Source organism: Tubulanus polymorphus, chromosome 10 (genome assembly GCF_964204645.1).
Source record: "Tubulanus polymorphus chromosome 10, tnTubPoly1.2, whole genome shotgun sequence".
NCBI lineage: Eukaryota > Metazoa > Nemertea > Palaeonemertea > Tubulaniformes > Tubulanidae > Tubulanus > Tubulanus polymorphus.
In genome coordinates, this window is record NC_134034.1 from 12,307,758 (window position 1) to 12,328,379 (window position 20,622).

Below are 20,622 nucleotides of genomic sequence, written 5' to 3' on the forward strand. Positions count from 1 at the left end.
AAATCGATTTCAGTCAACTCGTTGTTTCCAACAAAAAAGAACACATTAACCTATCGCATGAATGTATTACAATTTAGATGGAAAGTCGATATCTATGAAAACAATTTGAAATTAACGGTGATGTCAGAGAACTGCGAGCGGGCTGGATTTTATATATTTGATGGTGGTAATTTCACGGCTAGGCGCTACGGTCCGTATTGTCCGAACTGGAGAAACAGCCGTAACGTCGTCAGTCTGATTACATCAGGAGGACCGGTCATTGTAGTGGGATACGCTTATGAATGGAAAGGTTCAATTATCGATAAGACTAATATTCCGAGTTTGGTATTCCGTCCGACAGACTGCGACGGATATGTGTTAAAGGAGGGAGAAAGACACATCAATGTGTCGTCAAATTGTCTCGTGATTACACCCGAAAACCGACGTCTTCCCTTGTCAAACATCGTCGTGTTATCAGAACACGAATATCAAATTGACCGGTGTTTCGAGGACAGTTTGTCGACACCGTGCACGTTCTACGTGAACCTGAGCGTCAGCCGTTTACCCGATATTGGTCGCGTGATGAACACTGTGAAAATACGTCGTGATTACTTCTTTTGGCAGATTCCGCTTAAAGTCAAAATACGACGTATTTGTTACGCAGTCAAGCGGGCAGATGTCAACGATAATACCATGTTGTTACCGCACAGAGATAGCTGTGGAATTCTACAGTCGCCGAACTATCCAGGATCGGGAGGAACATTTCCTGTACATGCATACAGATTTTCTCTGCTTTCGAACTCGAACCGAATTCAATATTACAGAATTGTCATAAAAGACATCGAAATGCGGTCTCCGTGTAAAAGGACGAAATCTGACGATCGAGATCCAATTATCTTCAAACAAATCATAACCTATAAGACTGCTCGAAATGGAAATGTTCTCGTAAGGAAAGAAGCCCGACACGAATACGTAATTTGTGAAAATAGGGCGCAACCTGCGACTGTATTTCACAGTCTAATGGTCGGCGCACCTTGGTTTGAAGCCGAGAGCCAAATACCTAAGTTTCAGATTCAGTACACTCTGGAAGAAGAGTTGCTTCCAGTGAATGATAGTAATGAAGTCTGTAAATCGGGGTTTCTCGATGCGGGAACTTCGTGTATAAGATACATCAGAGGTGAACGTCTGAACTGGGTGAATGCGGATGAATACTGCAGACACAATTATCGAGGGTATCTACTGAGCATTAACTCAGAACGGGAAATGATTTCTATTAAAAACGAATTCGCAAAATCGACTACCCACCTGAAGGCATATTCGCAAAAAGCAACCGTGGTGATGATTGGATTGAAATTGCAGGTAAGATAAACCAAACAAGGATTTATAGTATAGATGCGAAGGTGTCCTGTAGAATCATGTGCGTCCGACACACCCAATTCTAACCACAGCCCGCAAACGGATTCAGCTCGCCCAAGACTGCTATCGGTCGTAGACATAATGGTAGAGTGATCGACTCGTAATTTTATAGGTCGATCACAAATTTTTGTCCGGCTAGAGGAGGATTTAATGTAAGAGAGAAATTCATTCCATATTTCAAGATCTAATTGCATTGCCTGCATACAATAGGACACATCTGGATAACCTGGGATGACCTGGTGCTACATTCAATTACACTACTATGGATAATTGATCCAGTGCAATGGGGTTCATGAAATTAATTCCTTAAGCTATTTTGACGCTAATGTTGTCAATTCTAAATTAATATTTTGAAATTTAGGATATTAGTTTAATCCAATTTTTCTATGTAAGCGCTGAAAGCTTATAACAAAACACCTCAAAATCCTGTTTTTCTCTTTATTACGTAATATCGTTTTGAATGTTCTAGCTTAACACTGGGTATTACACTTGGACTGATGGAAAACCATTGAGCTACACAGAATGGTTTACACCAACAGCGCAAAATGAAACTATTCCAGACGTCATTCAAGGATTGATATCTTCACAAAGGAAACAACCGATAAACGACGTCAATATGCTGTGTACGGCGATGATACTGAATAATCCACGAGGATCGGCGAACTGGGTTCGATTCCCGTGTCTCATCGAGGAAATTCACACGACATTCGTATGTGAAACGGATAGACTCGACAATAGAACGCGCAGAGACAATTCAACTAATAATCCATCATATGAAAATAATAATTCAACAAATGGTGAAACAGTCTTCGAACAAAGTATTCTGAATTTCCATGTTATGACTAATGTGACGTGTACAGACGGCTGGTTAAGCGTCACTGGACAATGTTTTCAAATATTAACAGACTGGTCCAATGACAGGAATATCACTAATCATACTGCCTGGGAAATGTGTCGCAATATCGGCGGTGTATTGGGAAGGCTGTCAAGAGGAGTTGATAGTATAAAAAACATCGTTCAAACATTTCATTATGAACATCAGTATGGTGCTATATTAACTAGTGATGAAAACTATGGTTTACAGATTGTAAGACCTCGGGTCACCAGAAATGAAATAACTTATGTTCAAACGGTTGAATGGATGATAACAAGGTTTGACGAAGTTGAATATACGCCTCATTCTGTGCTGTGTTCCTACGACGCAACTGGCGAAGAGTTAGCTTCTGTAAGCGGTTGTAAATCGTGGCAATTCGAATGCAACGATCAAAGATGTATCAGCGAGCATCGCGTATGTGATACTAGAAACGACTGTCAACACGGTGAAGATGAATTCAGTTGTACGGATATAAATTCACACAGTCAGTTCCGATGCAACGATGGTCAGGTGATATCAGTTAGTGGTTTCTGCGACTTCGTACAGGATTGTGTTGATGGTTCTGATGAAAATTCCTGCATTCACCCTCTTTGTTTCGCAAGTCAATTTCGTTGTAAAAGTGGCCAATGCGTCGCTAGCTCTAACCGATGTGATGGGGTCGCAGATTGTGGCGATGGATCCGATGAAATCGGATGCACCGCTCAACTGTGCCAGGGGTTCATGTGTATTAGTGGAGACTGCATCAGTTCTCAGTTGTATCATGATGGTGTCGTGGATTGTAGCGGAAGCCTTGAAGAAGACGAATTAGTAACAGATATTGTCAGTATAGTGAATCCACCGATCCAGTGCAATAACGAGAATCACTGTACGACTAATTTCACGAATCTCTGTACGGAACTTGATGAACAAAGATGTTCTTTTGATTCTCCGCATTGTTTTCCAAGACGCCAGCGATGTATTCTAGAAAGGATGACGCTCGGTTATCCGGTATGTAGAAACCTGGAACATCTATTAGACTGTAATGACTTCGAATGTCCGGCTGGTACAGTTAAATGTCCAGCATCTTACTGTTTACCGATCAGACAGGTGTGCGATGGTCGATCGGATTGTCCTAATTCGGAAGATGAAAGAAACTGCAAAAACAAATCGTGTCCTGGAATGTTAAAATGTGGCCATGAAAATAGCTGTATTCCACAATCGGACGTGTGTGATGGTGTTGTTAATTGTAAACATACAACTGATGACGAGTCCTTCTGCAACATCACTTGCCCTAGCCGCTGTAAATGTCAAGGCCATTACATCGATTGCGATGACGGTAATTTTACAGATATCAACCACCTGTTCTCGGCATCGATGCGAGTTTTGATTTTGTCACGTAACCAAATTCTTGTGAACGCGTTGACATTTTTTTCCTTCTTTTACCTTCGCGTTCTCGATATCTCGCGCAATAAATTGTCGTATATCTTACCGAAATCGTTTTCGAACCTGCATAATCTACGCACATTAGATCTAACTTATAACCGCATAACATCGTTATCTGCGAATGCGTTCGTCGGGTTATACAGTCTAATAGAATTATTCATAACCGATAATCCGTTAAGTGATGTTGAGGAGGGTACCTTCAATGATTTGAGATCGCTTAAATCTCTCGACCTGCATGACCTCTTTTTACTGGTACTGGGTAAAAATGTGTTTAGAGGTCTATCTGCATTGCATTCGTTGAATATCAGCAGTAACAGAATCAATCATATCGATCGATATGCTTTTTCCGGATTGAACAAACTTGGAACGTTAGATCTTCGCAAAAATGCGCATTTCATTTTTGTAGAAATAACTATTTTTGAAAACCTAACATTATTAAATTCCATAGCTTCTGATGCGTATAAATTTTGTTGCATGGCCCCGACAATTGACCACTGCATTCCCGAAGCTGATCAATTTTCCTCCTGTTCTGATCTGATGGGTAACACAGTTCTAAGAGCAATCATCTGGGTTATTGGCGCATTCAGTTTTCTTGCGAACACTATTGTCATTTTATTTCGACTTCGATCAATTCGATTTTCATCTTCAAAAATGCATAACCAATCATCCGACATTCTTATCATTAATATTGCCACCTGTGATTTCCTGATGTCTGTTTATCTGTTTTTGATAGCAGGAGTGGACTATCATTTCAAAGGTACATATTTTCTGAATTCTGAAACTTGGACAAACAGTTCATTGTGTAGTTTAGCGGGAGTTTTGGTCACTACGTCTTGTGAAGGGTCGTTGATATTCTTATCCATTCTAACGCGTTACAGATACTCAAATATTGTCGATCCATTTTCTGGAAACCCGATTCTATCGCCGAGATATGTGATCATTGTTTGTTCGGTATGTTGGCTTATCATGGGAATCATTTCCATAATGCCGCTGTCCCAACTATCCTATTTCGGAGACAAATTCTACGGTACTACTGGAGTTTGTTTACCTATGAATTTGATTTCCATTGATGTCAATGCGTGGCAATATTCATTCGCTATATTTACGGTTTGCAACTCGGCCATACTTGCTACGATAATGGCGACTTATGCGCAAATGTACAGACTCGTATCTGGAAGCAGGTCCGGTACGGGCAGAGTTGATCCGACAGAACTGATTTTGGCGCGTAGGAGTTTGGTAATAGTTCTTTGTAATTTATTGTGTTGGTTGCCGTTAATAATCGTTCAAGTTTGCGTTGTATTTCGGGTAGAAATACCGAATCAGGTGGCGGCTTGGCTGACGGTTCTTTTTTTACCGATCAACTCGTCCCTCAATCCCCTTCTTTACACGATACTCAATATTGATATGAAATCCATACGTGAACGACATAAACGTGGAAGACGTCATTAGATTCCCGGATAGAATATCCCATCAGAAATCCATCTTTAAAATATCAACGTCATGTTATTTTAACGTATCGATGTTCACAAGTCCCATATAATACTACATACATTTTTATGTACCATAATATTCGTTCTAAATCTATCACAGCACAATCAAACTGATGAAACAGATCGACATCCGTGGTGTTACGATAATAGAATCCCAGAATGCGAAAGAAATAGTATTTTGAAATGCTTGAAATGTTCAGGTGGTGGTGGTGGTAGTGGTAGTGGTAGTGGTAGTGGTAGTGGTAGTGGTAGTGGTAGTGGTAGTGGTAGTGGTAGTGGTAGTTTTGGTACTCTGGTTTACGTAAACCTTGACCTCTTCTACACTATTAATACTGCAGCCGTAGGTTGGTGCGCAGTTTATATATTCGTAATTCGATGCTCTGTCCGCTTGCTATTTCGTTTCCACTAATGTTTCTTACAACAAGATAATAAAAGTTTCTCATATACACGTAACATATATTCAGAGTTAATCCTTATAGGAATACAGCTTCGTATTGCGGACTCCAATGTCTGTCAAGCCTGACCTTAAAGCAATCCACCAACGGTGCACTGACGACATCTAATGGTAGCGAATTCCAGATCTGGACCGTTCGGATGCTGAAAAAATATTTATCTACAGTTCAATTTTGCTCTTGACAGAAACAAATCAAACGAGTGACCGCGAATTCTAGTGGACAGTACCCTGGGTAGGAAATCTGGCGGGTAGTGACATATACCATGAAAATAGGTATAAGTATTGATTGCATCACTCGCTCATCCTATAAACAAGCGTTGGGAGTTTCAGTTCAGGCGCTGTTCATAAGATAAATTCTGTAATCGGGGGACCATCCTAGTCACTCTCTTTTGTACTGCTTCAATAGCGTAAATATCCTTTTGATATTGTAACGACCATTACATTTGCATACTCTAATATCGGACGAATTAGGGCCTTATACAGAGGTATCAGTGTATCCCAGTCTAGTTGGACGTATGTGGTTTTGATAGCTGATAGTGTTCTATAATATGTTCACTACATTTCGAACTTGTGATTCACATATCAATTTATTGTCGACGTCTGCTCGTCTCTCTCACGATTCGATTTCTTACAAGTAATAGCCGAGGAATATAGAATCTTATCTGACTATTGACATATACACATGTACTATTATCGTATTGAATACTATGAATATATGTGCGCAAAATGTGATCGAGAGCCAATATTTTGGCTAAGATGAATATGAATTCTGGTGGTCTGTCCCAAACGAGTACATGTTCAATAAAATCTAGATTTACATGAATTGAAACCGCGAATCAAGCCCTGGCAAGCCTCAAAAGTCCTGAAGCCGTGTTTTACAAAATCAAACCATGGCAAGCGAATGAAGTCCCAAACCAGCGTTTAGTGTCACATTGAATTGAATTGAATTGCCCGTATGCAACATTCACCAAAATAAAGATCGAGAAAAATATCTATTTCGATTGAAAACAATTAGCAAAATCTGAACCAATTAACCGATCAAGACCCCGTGTGATCAGTGACAACCAGCGAGCTTCAAGATGGGGAAAGGTTTCAATAATTATATGACAAAGAAGTTCTTCCATCCTGGAAGCAAAGAGAACATTAAACGAGTAAGATACAAACATCATTATTGAAAAAAAAAATCCATTTCAAATTCATGAATATTGAATGCAATTAATTAATGAACTGAACTCTACTATAAGCTGGCTGTTTATGTTATTGTTAGGTATGGATGGCCGAACAAAAAGCTGAATTTGATAAAAAGAAACAAGAAGAATTGATGAATCAATATCAAAAAGAGCAAGACGTCTTACAAAACAGGTATAAATAATTCACCTCTTCCTCCGCATCCACGCTCCCTGACAGTTTCAGATCAGTTCAATTATAATCCAACCTGCCGACAATTTTCAGATCAGCTTCAAAACCGACGCAACAGCTTTCAGATGAGCTTGTTAAAGATAATAGATTTGTGTTTCAGGGCTCTTCTCGGTGACGAAAAAGCTAAACTCGGTCTCAGTTTTCTGTACGATGCGCCACCTGGTGCTAAAAAAGGTAATTATGCCCATTACCCTTGTTTATGAATCGTGTTGGAAGAACACTATTACTCAAAGAAAGTTAACGGGAAACCTCCGAATCCTACTGTGGCAATTGAGGAATATAAGGGTTTCTTTGACATTTCAGTTAAAATCGAATGAAATTTTCCCTTGATAAATCAAGCTATTCAAAACTATACCAAATACTGAGTGAAAAATAAATTCTGAGTATATTTGGTGGGGACATTTTGTAGACAAAGAAAAGGAAGACGATGAACCTGAATATAAATTTGAATGGCAGAGAAAATTCAACGCGCCTCGAGAATCGTAAGTGCACGCGTAATGATGATGTCATAGACATTTCTTTCAAAATACACATGTATCGATGATGTCCTACACGCTTTCTGACAAAATACACACGTAATGATGATGTCATGGGCACTTTCTTTCAAAATACACATGTATCGATGATGTCCTACACGCTTTTCTACAAAATACACACGTAATGATGATGTCATGGGCACTTTCTTTCAAAATACACATGTATCGATGATGTCCTACACGCTTTCTTACAAAATACACACGTAATGATGATGTCATGGGCACTTTCATTTGAAATACTCTCACAACAATGATGTCATACACACTTTGTTATGAAATACACTCACAATGATGATTTCATACACGCTTTGTTATGAAATACACTCACAATGATGATGTCATACACGCTTTGTTATGAAATACTCTCACAATGATGATGTCATACACGCTTTCTTATGAAATGGGCTCGTAGTGATGATCTTGCACACGCTTTCTTTTTAAGTACTCGCATATTGATGATATCGTACGCACTATTTCAGGTACGCGAAAGACGATGACACAATCCGCGATCAGCCGTTTGGTATTGAAGTGCGTAACGTACGGTGTATCAAGTGCAAACGCTGGGGTCACGTGAATACTGATAAAGTTTGTCCGCTGTTCGGCAAATCATTGACAATGGAACCACCGGCAGGTACGAATCGAAATTTCAAGGGGGGTGCCACAGAGGGGGAAACATAAATCGGCTTAAGTAAACTCCACTCAAGATCGGTAGCTGCAGTTGCTCGAAAGTTGGTTAAAGATAACCGGCCGATATCTACCATAGTAACAATGAACTTTCAACTGTCACTACAGCATTTATCTAACCCTAACTAATTTTTCAGCAACTGAAGCCCCTGGGGTGGGTTTCATAGATGTGGAAGAAAAAAAGTAGTCCTTGGGAACATTTTAAAATTTGTCAGTTATAACCATGCTTTCTCGTAACTATACAGGGTCCAGTTCCACAGTTGTGAGTTAAGATTTGACCCTGAGTTAACTCAATGAAAATGAACTAATTTTAACTCAGATTTAACTCTAACTCACAACTGTGGAACTGGATCCTGGTTGTAACCTACAGATTGAGGATTTACCCCCAGGGATAACTTTGATACTCGGTCTACGATACCGAGCCCTGTATAGTACCCGGTAGTGGTGTTTTTCAGTCGAGCGCCGCATTGAAGTTAAGACGGTAAAAATGCGCGTTAAATTTCAGAGCCGATGAAAATGACCGATTTAATCGAAGGCATGAAAACGGATTCTGGATTACGCATGAAATCGTCGGCAGCCGGAAACGTTTTAACCGATGAAAAACTCGTCGATCAGGTAAAATTGACTAAGTGTCTGATACGATGGTGGAAAGAGGCCCTGAACCACGCTCTAAGAACTGGCATTTATTTGGGCTCTTACAGATCCAGGAAATCAGGGAATTCTGACTCTTGAGTTCTTGTGGATCGGGGGAAAACTTAAAATTTGAATATTTCAGTGTCTGGGATGTTCTTGCTTAGGACGAGTGGCACAATCAGGGAATTTGAATTTCTGGTGTCTTGTTCTTGCTGGTAACGAGTTGCACAACCTCTTGATTAGAAACAGCCCTCACTGAGGATATCTTATGATTTAATCAGGGAATTTGAATTTCTGGTGTCTTGTTGTTCTTGCTGGTGACCAGTGACACAAGGAACTCTTAATAATAAACAGCCCCAACTGAAGATATCTTGTGATTAAATCAGATAATTTTTTCGGTCGAGGGTCAGAGGAAATATCTGGGGATTTGCGATCACTGATCAGTAAGACCCCTGATTAAAAACCTTGAAATATATGTTTTGGTTTTCAGAATCTAGATAACGCAGCTGAGGGTGATGACGACCCTGAGGTCGAATTCTTAAAAACATTGACGACGAAACAAAAGAAGAAATTGTTAAAGTAAGCTTTGGTCGGGTAGATATTTGCCGTTTTCTGTGGGTCGGGTTCTGTTTAAATGTTCCGTTGTTTCTTCGAAGGAAACTGAATCGAATTCGGAAAAAAAATGACAAGAAAGATAAACACAAATCGAAGGGCAAGAAAAAAAAGAGCGATAAAGAAAAAGGAGGTAAACTTTTGATTAAATCTGATTAGTTGTTCGTCCATTCGGCTGGCTTCTCTCCTCACTGGTGGAAATTGTATCCGAAAACTTTTATTATCTTCTAGAAAAGAACAAGAAAGATGAAAAGAAAAGTCGCAATGAAAGTTCCGAGGATTCTGCGAGCGTTGCGACTCCGTCTCCAAAAAAATCCCGTAGATCATCGCAGCGCGGGCATATAGATGATCATAGGCAAGATAGATCACCTCAGCGCAGACAGATGGCTGATCACAGGCAAGTGAGATCACCACAACGCGGGCAGAAAAATGATCATAGGCGAGATAGATCACCTGAGCGCAGGCAGATGGGTGATCGCAGGCAAGATAGATCACCCCAACGTAGGCAGATGGGTGATCACAGGCAAGATAGATCACCTCAGCGCGGGCAGAAAAATGATCACAGGCGCGATAGATCACCTCAGCGCGGGCAGACGGATGATCATCGCAGAGAAGAATCGCGTGAAACGAAAGCCAATAAAAGAACGTCTACAGATGAACGTCGCGGTCGAATAAGAAAACGTTCAACGAACAGTGAACGCGATCCCAGTCGATCAAGGTCAGATACGCGTAAACAAAGATCTCAAAGTCGCGAGGCCGAGAATCTGAGGAAACAAAAGAGGTCTCCGAGCAGAGAGAGAATGAGAGAGGCAAGAGGTCGCCGGTCTGAAAGTCGAGAGGCCGAGAAAAGGCGTCGGTCTCGTAGTAATTCTAGAACTCGTCGTCGAGGTAACCCGAACCGCGCGAAAAATCATAGATCTCGAAGCACGGAGCGTAAACGCCGGTCGCGGAGTGCGGAGCGTAAACGCCGGTCGCGGAGTCATTCCCGGAATCGCAGTAGATCACGTTCTATTCCTAAATTCATCAAGAAAAGACGTTATTCAGATTCTTTAAGCGATTCGAGCGATGATTAAATTATGAAGATGTTTTTCAGATATTTCGTCGACTTTTTCACTGTTTCTCCACTTACAAAATGGATGAAGTTGAGAACCACGACCCGGCTCGGGTCCATAATTGTGCATTCAGTTGCAATTACAATAAACTGCATGTTTTTGTTTGCCTCGGATCTGGACCAATCGATCCTCTCTGAGCTATTTCCATGGTATTTGATGGGTCGTTATCAAAATGAATTGAATGAAGAAAATTTGCTATTTTTTTATCATACACGGCATGCAATAATCCGAGACTCCGGAATAAAGAGAATCTTTGTTTTCAAATATTAACCAGTAAATTTGCTTTTAAGTGAAATTGTAAATAAATCACATCTGTTGAACTGCATCCAGTTATCTGTGTAATTATATTGTTGCCAATTAGGAAGTGGATATTTTGCCAACGCGGCATTATTTTAGTAAACGCCATTTTGCCAATGGCTGTTTATAATAAGATATAGTAATAAAATATAACAATAACGGTGCGCGCATGCGCGGTGTCAATTAGCCAATCAAAACGCACCATTGGCAAAATAGCGTTTACAGGAATAATGCCGCATTGGCAAAATATCCACTGCCTAACCATTATGATTAATATTTAATTGTAATTATTATAAATATTTTCAATGCTGTATAATTTAAAACTGGTGTTTGTATCGTATTATTGTATTGTGAGAATAAAGTAAGGGTTTTTCAATAGAGAAATGTCTCCTGCTGAAGTGGATTTTTACGAAATCAAGGAAGTTTTCAACTCAACTTGTAGACTCCATCCAACCAACATGCAATCTCTTCCCATGTAGTAAATACAGCAAGTGCTACGTTATGGAACAAAACAGTCTCGGCAGATGCCATATGTTGGCCCGAACTAACGAACTGGATCAAATAAACGGATTTTTGCAGCAGGACTCCTAAACTCTTTACAAGCCTCCAGCATTATTGGAATGGATATAAGGCTAAAAAAATTGATACCCTGTTTCTCCGCTCTGCTGAGCTTAAATGTTGACCCGGCCGGCCGCCTATCTACCCTATACATTACTTTTTTTTAAATCGTGATCATTTTACCATAACAGACCCGGCCGCTGTAGAAATGAACTGTTTACAAATTTTATCATATTTTACAAAAATGACTCGGCCGCTGCGGAGAAACAAGGTATCATTTTTGTTTAGCCTAAATGGTGCATTTATCGAGATCTATTACCCTTCGGTAATTTGCAGAGTTGAAACACCGTCTACTCCATTGTATAGTGCAGTACGCCGGGACTCGGGAGTAGTGAATGGAGCATCCCGCCGGTGTGTAGGTATAAATTCAATAACCTCAACAGGAATCCTTTGAAACATCGAGCAAACGAAACAAATTTCTTTTTTCTTCCATTAAAAAAACGGACTTTAATAATTTAAGTATAATATTTTCCATACGAGTACAGAAATCGTCTCTTGGGAGCCTAAGATTTCTGCGGATCCTAAACGGCGGTAGGCTGCGCCACGAGACTCCGCCAGGAAGCAGAATTCAGACTCCCCGAGAGCAGACTGCGGCAACCCAGGCTGACGTTTCACACTTAATTTTTTACCCTTACACACGAATCGTATCAATTCTACTAAAATCTGAAATTACAGTAGAACCCGCGGAGTTGGGAGCGATGAAATTCATCTGGTGGTCGAGAAATTTCAGATTTTTCCAGATAAACTAAAAATAATACAAGATCGAAATCTGGGTTCTAACTGTAGTTTCAATAAATTAAAAACATCGAAAAAGTTGATGACAATTTTTCGTTTAGTTTTTCGTTCTAGATTTTAAAAGCAGTTTTTCCGTCAGCGTATAATAATCAACGGGCGCCACGCAGTTTAAGATGATAAAATTTATACCATTGTGGATTTCTACTACAGTTGGTTTAGGTTCGTTATGAACATGTTTTTACGAGACAGCTCACAGACACAGACACATTACAACGAGACTCAAACCATCATACCAGGGTTCATTGCGTCGGCCGCTTCTCCGGTTTACTACAGATTTTGCCATCCCCCGGAGAACCAGTCGGGCAAAACGTGCACCAGGCTTAATCGGAAGGTTTAAAACTGCGTCTAATTCCAGTTTGAAGAAAAAGCGTAAGCTTAAAAGTTCCTCATTGAAACCATGATTTAAACAATAGTAATCAAACCAAAAATTCTAACTTTTTCGCGAAACTCAGCCCCAAGATATTCTGGAGGGCCGATTTAATGAATTGTTTTCGACTGCCACCTCCGATTCTAGCAGGCCCTTCTTCAAAATTAATGGTTAATCGCAGCCTTGAAACAATATTTTCATCAATGTTGCTGCTTCCAATGAACCCTGATATCCTTAACGAGTCACTTTTTATCGGGAAATTAAGCAATTTTTTTTTCTCTTAACGTTTCAATCGCACTCGGCTAAAGTAACACAAACTCTTTCGTCTTTTCTTTAAAGCTACAAGGCAACGACAACATCTTTTTTCGAGTTCGAAATTTCTGAGCGGTCAGCCGATCGGAAAATGGCCGCACCGCGCTACGACGCACAGTTACTAGGACCTAAATTTGGGACACGCGCGCGCGCGCGCGCAAAAATAAACAAATTTTCATCGTTTATTCCAAGATATCGCGGCGGATCAATAAATTCTATATAATAAGCCACGATTTTGAATGCAGATTTTTGAACAGGTAACAATGAAAATTTACAATATAATTATAATTATAATCATAATAACATTCAGATCACAGAAAATCAAACGACAATTTTGCGCTACTAAATGTCATTTTCCTAAAGTAAGCCGTCATTATTTACTGTTGCCGTTCAATTTCAGCATTTCTTGTTGCGACACTTTGTTGCAGCGTTTCACCAGTTTTTGTTTGTACGAGAAAATGCTGCCTTCCCACTTTGTGACCTTCTGCTTGTCGCAAATCCAAATTTCCTCCGCGACCTACGAGAATTTTGAAACGAGAGAAAAATTTAAATCTCTGATCGTAGCTAATTGAAAATGAACTACAAACACCAGACATTAGACATTCTATCAGCGCACTTTCAAAAACTGTTAGTCCACACTTCACATGTGTTCAGTGCTAATTGAAAATGAACTATAAACACTAGAAATTTTATCAGCACAAAACTGATCGTCCACACTTCACATGTGTTCAGTGCTTCACCCGAGACATTTCTAATCAAAAATGAACTACAAACACCAGACATTTTATCAACACGCTTTCAAAAACTGATCGTCCACACTTCACATGCGTCCAGAACTTCACTTGAGACATTTTTAATTGAAAATGAACTACAAACACCAGACATTTTATCAGTGCACTTTCAAAAACTGACACTCAACGGTTCACCCTATATCAGTAAATGCCTGTAGGAGTTGTTTCAGATTGATTTGAACATTTGATTCAAGTCCAATCCCTAACCAGTGCGTATTTACCATTGTCAGTTGCAAATATGTAATAATAATTCACCTGAGCTATGAGTCTGAAGTCGTGACTAACTAAAACCATTCCTCCGTCGAAATCATTGAGAGCTTCGGCCAACGAATCGATCGTTTCGATGTCCAAATGATTTGTAGGTTCGTCCAGCAACAATAGATGCGGCGATTGCCATGCCAACCACGCGAATATCACTCGACAACGTTGACCGTCGGATAGATTTTGCATCGGACAAATCTAAAATCATAACCGCAACACAGTTCAGTAAACTATTTCAGCGTTTTAGCAAATCAGGGAATCAGAGATATTAGTTCAGGTATTTTCCATTAAGAAAGAAAAAGAATCAAGGAGTCGTAAGAACCCTGTAGAGAATTCCCTCTCATCTCTCCCTCCTCCCTCTCATCTCTACCTCCCTCCCTCTCATCTCTCCCTCCCTCTCATCTCTCCCTCCTCCCTCTCATCTCTCCCTCCCTCCCTCTCATCTCTCCCTCCATCCCTCTCATCTCTCCCTCCATCCCTCTCATCTCTCCCTCCCTCCCTCACAATTTACTGTATACACCAATGAGGGCTTGCCACTCACCTGTTGTTGACCGGTTAACCCGAATCGACCGATAATCTTCCTCATTTCCTCGCGTTCTTTAATATCTGGGAACTGCTTCATCATCCAGTCGAGGGCGGTTTGCTCCAGATCTAACAATTCCTAAAACGACGCGAAAAAACGAATACAAGACCAAGTAACTACCGGTACTAGCGACACCTGGTGGATCCTCACTTGCCATAGTATTCTTACCTGTAAATGCTGATGATATCGGCCTATTTTAATATGCGAGTGACGTCTGATCAATCCGTCTGTCGGATGTAGTTGCCCGGCGATCAGTTTCAACAATGTTGATTTGCCGGCACCGTTCGGCCCGACGAGCGCGACTCGCGTGTCGAGGTCCATCCCGAAGTCAAGGTCGCGGTAGATGTACGGTTTATCGTCGGAGTAACGGAAACAGACGTTCTGTACCTGGATCACCGGCGGTGGCAGTTTACCGCATTCCGGGAAATAAAACGTCAACGTCTGCAATAAACAGCAGCAAGAGAATTATTATTTATAGTTTAAAATAATCACTTTTTATCATGAAAATCGGCATCTTAGGCGTCAAATGTAAAGTCACAACTGCCGAACTGAGCTCAATTTCAAAGAAAATCAATATCTTCGGGATCCAGTTTCACAGTTGAGATCACTCGGAGTTAAAAATAGTTAATTTTCGACGAGTCGAATCTTAATTCACAACCGAGGAATTGCATCCAGAATTTCACGTCTCCAACGACACTGACCCGGTCGGTTGTGACTTTCTGTGTGAGACCTCCTTCGACCATCTTCCGCAGTGTTTTCTCTTTACTCTGAGCTTGTCGCGCTAACTTCGCGCTACCGTGACCGAACCGAGCGATATAATCCTGAAATATAGACGCATAAAATGTATTTAACTACAGAGAAAATTAATCCGCAGTGTGGCCACTAATTGGACTTAGACTTGCTTTTCCCCTGACTTCCCAGCTGACAAGTTGTTTTCCCTGACTCGATCTGCTAAGAATCCAATCAATTAACACAGTCAAATACGTAAGGCATAGATGGAAACTGTTTGATTTTATGAGTGATCTAGAAATCTCAACTAACTTTTCTGACTTATCCCTAATTTTTAGCTCTTTTTTTTTTACAAATTTCCCTGACTTTTCTGAAGAAAACATAAACCCCCGACTTTTCCCCGGTTTCTATGTTAAGTGGCGCCACTTGACGTGAACGGCGATAAAAAAGATCGAAATCGACCGATCGTTGATTTACCTTCATGTGAGCGATTTCACTTTGTTGTCGTTTGTAAGATTTCATTTGATTTTCCTCTATTTCCGAGCGAGTTTGAACGTACTGATCGTAGTTACCCTAATGCGTCACAGAAAAACAATAGAAAACTGTCTTAATCGCACGGAAAAAAAACATCATCAAAAATTACAAAGCGACCAATGTTTCGAGCGACTTAAAAAACATCTTTCCGCAGTATTATAGTATTTCGTAACTGATTGCTCACCGTATAGAATAGTATTTCGGTACTGATTGCTCACCGTATAGAATAGTATTTCGTTACTGATTGCTCACCGTATAGAATAGTATTTCGGTACTGATTGCTCACCGTATAGAATAGTATTTCGGTACCGATTGCTCACCGTATAGAATAGTATTTCGGTACTGATTGCTCACCGTATAGAATAGTATTTCGGTACTGATTGCTCACCGTATAGAATAGTATTTCGTTACTGATTGCTCACCGTATAGAATAGTATTTCGGTACCGATTGCTCACCGTATAGAATAGTATTTCAGTACCGATTGCTTACCGTATAGAATTTGAGTTTAGTTTGATGCATGTGAATGATATTCGTACAGACTCCGTTGAGGAAATCCTGAGAGTGAGACACGATCACTAGAATTCTCTTATACCTGCACAGACGAACGAAATACATATAACCATTAGAACTACATTCAGACGCCTCATTAGCATTAAACGTACATTTTCAAGCCACAACTGCGGATAAGGATCCAGTCGCTTAAGATATAAGTGAATCTGAGGGTTCTCATAGATCAGTGAATACAATGACTAAATATACCCTGGTTGAATTGTAAGATATACTCAGTGGGGTGGGGGGTTTCTTCTTATCAAGAGGTTGCTTGTGCCACACGTCAACAGCAAAAACAACAAGACATCAAAAATTCAAATTCCCTTATTAAATTAGGATATCCTCCATCCTCAGTGAGGTTTGTTGTTTCTTAACAAGAGGTTCCTCATGTCACCTGGTCACCAGTAAGAACAAGACACCAAAATTTCAAATTATGTGATATTTCCGGACTTTCAAGAAAAGAGCAAAAGTTTGCGAACGCCGAGATATAAAAATTTGAGAGAAACGGAATGCTTACTCCTTAAGTTCCGATTCGAGCCAGACGCAGGCGTCTAAATCTAAATGATTCGTCGGTTCATCGAGTAACAACATCGTCGGTCTGATGAACAACGCTCGGGCCAGAGCGATCCTCATCCTCCAACCTCCGGAGAAGTCCTTCACCGCTTTCCGCTGCATTTCTGGAGTGAAGCCGAGACCGTGTAGAATCATACCGGCTTTATACTCGGCCTTATCGGCGTCCATCTCCTCCAGACGCTCCGTCACGTCTTGTATTCTTTCGTGAGCATCTGTAAACGCAGCAAAAAGATGTCACACGGGGAATATTGGAGGTAGGTGATGTCATAACGGAGAACTTCAAATGATGGGGAATAACAAAGAATGATGATGTCATAAGGTGAATTATGCAGAAATAATTCAAGGGATTGAGATGATGATGTCATAGGGAGAACTTCGAATGATGAAGTCATAAAGGAAATCATGGAGGATGATGATGATATTAAAGGGGAAATACGGAGGCATTTCAAACTAACTGCAGAAAAATGTGACAGGGGAATAGTAGGCGGATAATGATGTCATAAGGAGAACTTTGAATGATGAATTCATAAAGGAAATCATGGAGGATGATGATGATATTAAAGGGGAAATTATGTTAGCTGATGTCATAGGGGGAAAAACGGAGGCATTTCAAACTAACTGCAGAAAAATGTGACAGGGGAATAGTAGGCGGATAATGATGTCATAAGGAGAACTTTGAATGATGAAGTCATAAAGGAAATCATGGAGGATGATGATGATATTAAAGGGGAAATTATGTTAGCTGATGTCATAGGGGGAAAAACGGAGGCATTTCAAACTAACTGCAGAAAAATGTGACAGGGGAATAGTAGGCGTATAATGATGTCATAAGGAGAACTTTGAATGATGAAGTCATAAAGGAAATCATGGAGGATGATGATGATATTAAAGGGGAAATTATGTTAGCTGATGTCATAGGGGGAAAAACGGAGGCATTTCAAACTAACTGCAGAAAAATGTGACAGGGGAATAGTAGGCGGATAATGATGTCATAAGGAGAACTTTGAATGATGAAGTCATGGAGTGAATTATACGAAGGATGATCTCGAAGGGGTAAATTACATTAAGCGATGGGGGAATTATCGAGACATTTCAAACTAACCGTCGTCTCCGCGTATAATTAATTCCTCCATCTCTTTCTCGAGGATTATTCGCTCCTTGTCGACTTCCATCACGGTTTCTAACGCCGTTTTATCCGACGGCGGCATCTCTCGTTTCAGGTGGAATACGTCGACGTGGTCGGGGATCGGGATCTCGTTGTTACCGAGCGCCGCCAACAACGAAGATTTACCTACAAACATAAATCATAAATAAAATCCCCTTTCAAAGACAAGCGACTGTAACTTAATCGAAATAAAAAATCGATAATTTGAAGTCAAACGAATCTAGAGAAAAATGTTTGAATTTTGGCTTCCATCTGAGTTGAAACATCAAAATCGTCCGTAGGTTTTACTTTTTTCTTATCATCGGATAATCAGAAATATCGTACCGCAGCCGTTAAAACCGATCAGTCCGTAACGTCTGCCGCAGTTCAAGGTCAGCGTCGTTTCCGTCAGTAATTCGACGCCGTGGAAACGCATCGTTAGTTTCTCGATTCGTAAATCGCGACTGTCTTTATACGAGGCTAGAACACCGGTGCACGACCGTTCAGCCGCTCCGAGGTCGATGCCTTCTAGTTTAGCTGCCACTTCGTCTAAACCATTCACTACAACATATACATAATAACCCAGCGTTCACTACTGACGACAGTTTAATACATTACTGAAAACAATTTGAAAATTCCACCGCAGCGATTAACGAACGCACTGCTATCTTTCCTTAACGCCACAGCGTGGCGTATAAGATATACAGCTTTAGCCGATAGAACTGTATAGTATTACCTCAACCCCATAGTGCGACGTAAAAGATATACAGTTCTATTAAATAGTCAGAACTGTATAGAATAACCTCAACCCCACAGTGTGATAGAAAAGATAAACAGTTCTATTAACTCTACCCTGCAATGCGGTGTTTAACAAATGCACAGCTAATTTACCTTGCAGTGCAGCATATATGATATACAGTTCCATTCAGTAGAATTAACCCCACAGTGCGGCGTATAAGGTATACAGTTCTATTCTATAGAACCCTACCCACAGTGCGGTGTATTAGCTATACAGTTCTATTTAATAGAACTAACCCCACAGTGCGGCGTGTAAGGTATACAGTTCTATTCAGTAGAACTAACCCCACAATGCAGCGTATAAGGTATACAGTTCTATTCAATAGAACTAACCCCACAGTGCGGTGTATAAGGTATACAGTTCTATTTAATAGAACTAACCCCACAGTGCGGCATATTAGATATACAGTTCTATTTAATAGAACTAACCCCACAGTGCGGTGTATTAGCTATACAGTTCTATTCAATAGAACTAACCCCACAGTGCAGCATATATGATATACAGTTCCATTCAATATAACTAACCCCACAGTGCGGGGTATAAGGTATACAGTTCTATTTAATAGAACTAACCCCATGGTGCCACGTATAAGATAAACAGCTGTTTACAATAGAACTGTATAGTATTAAATCAACCACACAGTGCGGCGTATAAGGTATACAGTTCTAGTTCAATAGAACTAACAAGTCAGTCCACCGGAACCACCATCAAATACACACAATATAAAAGATACTTACATGTACCATTTTTTTTAACGGGAGTCGATGAACCACTCCCATTGGCTGTTCCGTTTGCAGTAGATGAAACTGAGGCTGCCGAACCGCGTCTGCTGCCGTCTGTTTTTTTCTTGGATGCGTCTTTCTTAGCGGCTGCGCGCTTTTTCTTAGCATCTGATGGCATGTTTTTAACTAAAATTTAATTTTTAAAAACTTTTCAATCAAACAGAAAATAGATCAATATCAAAGAGTGGATGGCCCAAAAAAAAAGCTCGGCAGGGGCTTAGCTCTAAGTAAGGCTTACAAAAATTTTGAAAATATATTTATTCAATCAAATGTTCTCAAGTTGTGACAATCAGAAAACAATGGTCTCTTTGGAAAAACAACCTGAATAGAAATATATGGATTAATGAAATGTATTTTTTTCAAAAAAATTTATGACGTCAAAGAATGAGTGATGACTAAACATTCAATAGTAGTAGTAGTACGAAAAAGGGTATTTTAAAAACGATTTTTAACTAATTAAGGGTCGGTTCTAAACCCAATGAAGGGCACACAACGATAGTTTATCAGTTTATGAATATTAATGATTAACCGATTGAATGATTATCAGCGGATTAACGCGTCAAACTCACTTTAAATTGTCACTATTTTATGTTACCAGACTGTAGAAAATCCCCACATGGGCAATACCAACTAATCAGCTGTAAGGGGCACCGGACGTTGTGTCCGGTCCGTAGTCTGTAAGCAGCAATTTCTGTTTACTCGGCCAAAAAAGGACTTCTGCAGCTAGAAACATAGTGAAAACATTTAATGAATTACTGAAACAGCATTGACACCCAGGAATTTAATTTCTTATGTTACTGTAGAAAACTATATCGTGACCCGGCCCTGGTGGTACACGCTGGAACTACAATAATTG

General features: G+C 40.2%; 2 protein-coding genes across 2 annotated transcripts; one reads left to right on the forward strand and one right to left on the reverse strand.

Moving 5' to 3' along the window:
* Positions 1 to 6,596: 6,596 nt before the first annotated feature.
* On the forward strand, positions 6,597 to 11,289 carry LOC141911745 (uncharacterized). The gene is made up of 9 exons (XM_074802780.1): positions 6,597 to 6,786; positions 6,903 to 6,997; positions 7,155 to 7,228; positions 7,464 to 7,536; positions 8,070 to 8,221; positions 8,780 to 8,889; positions 9,398 to 9,486; positions 9,564 to 9,652; positions 9,751 to 11,289. The coding sequence occupies exons 1-9, from the start codon at positions 6,715 to 6,717 to the stop codon at positions 10,590 to 10,592; spliced, it is 1,596 nt and encodes a 531-aa protein (XP_074658881.1). The 5' UTR covers positions 6,597 to 6,714; the 3' UTR covers positions 10,593 to 11,289.
* Positions 11,290 to 12,941: 1,652 nt separating this feature from the next.
* LOC141911858 (ATP-binding cassette sub-family F member 2-like) lies at positions 12,942 to 20,397 on the reverse strand. Its single transcript, XM_074802932.1, has 12 exons — positions 20,336 to 20,397; positions 19,722 to 19,892; positions 18,531 to 18,746; positions 18,144 to 18,332; positions 16,986 to 17,253; positions 16,409 to 16,511; positions 15,862 to 15,957; positions 15,357 to 15,476; positions 14,824 to 15,096; positions 14,614 to 14,733; positions 14,067 to 14,270; positions 12,942 to 13,537 (listed from the first exon to the last, which is right to left on the reverse strand). Exons 2-12 carry the CDS (start codon positions 19,882 to 19,884, stop codon positions 13,394 to 13,396), a joined length of 1,896 nt encoding a protein of 631 aa, XP_074659033.1. The 5' UTR covers positions 19,885 to 19,892; positions 20,336 to 20,397; the 3' UTR covers positions 12,942 to 13,393.
* Positions 20,398 to 20,622: the final 225 nt, after the last annotated feature.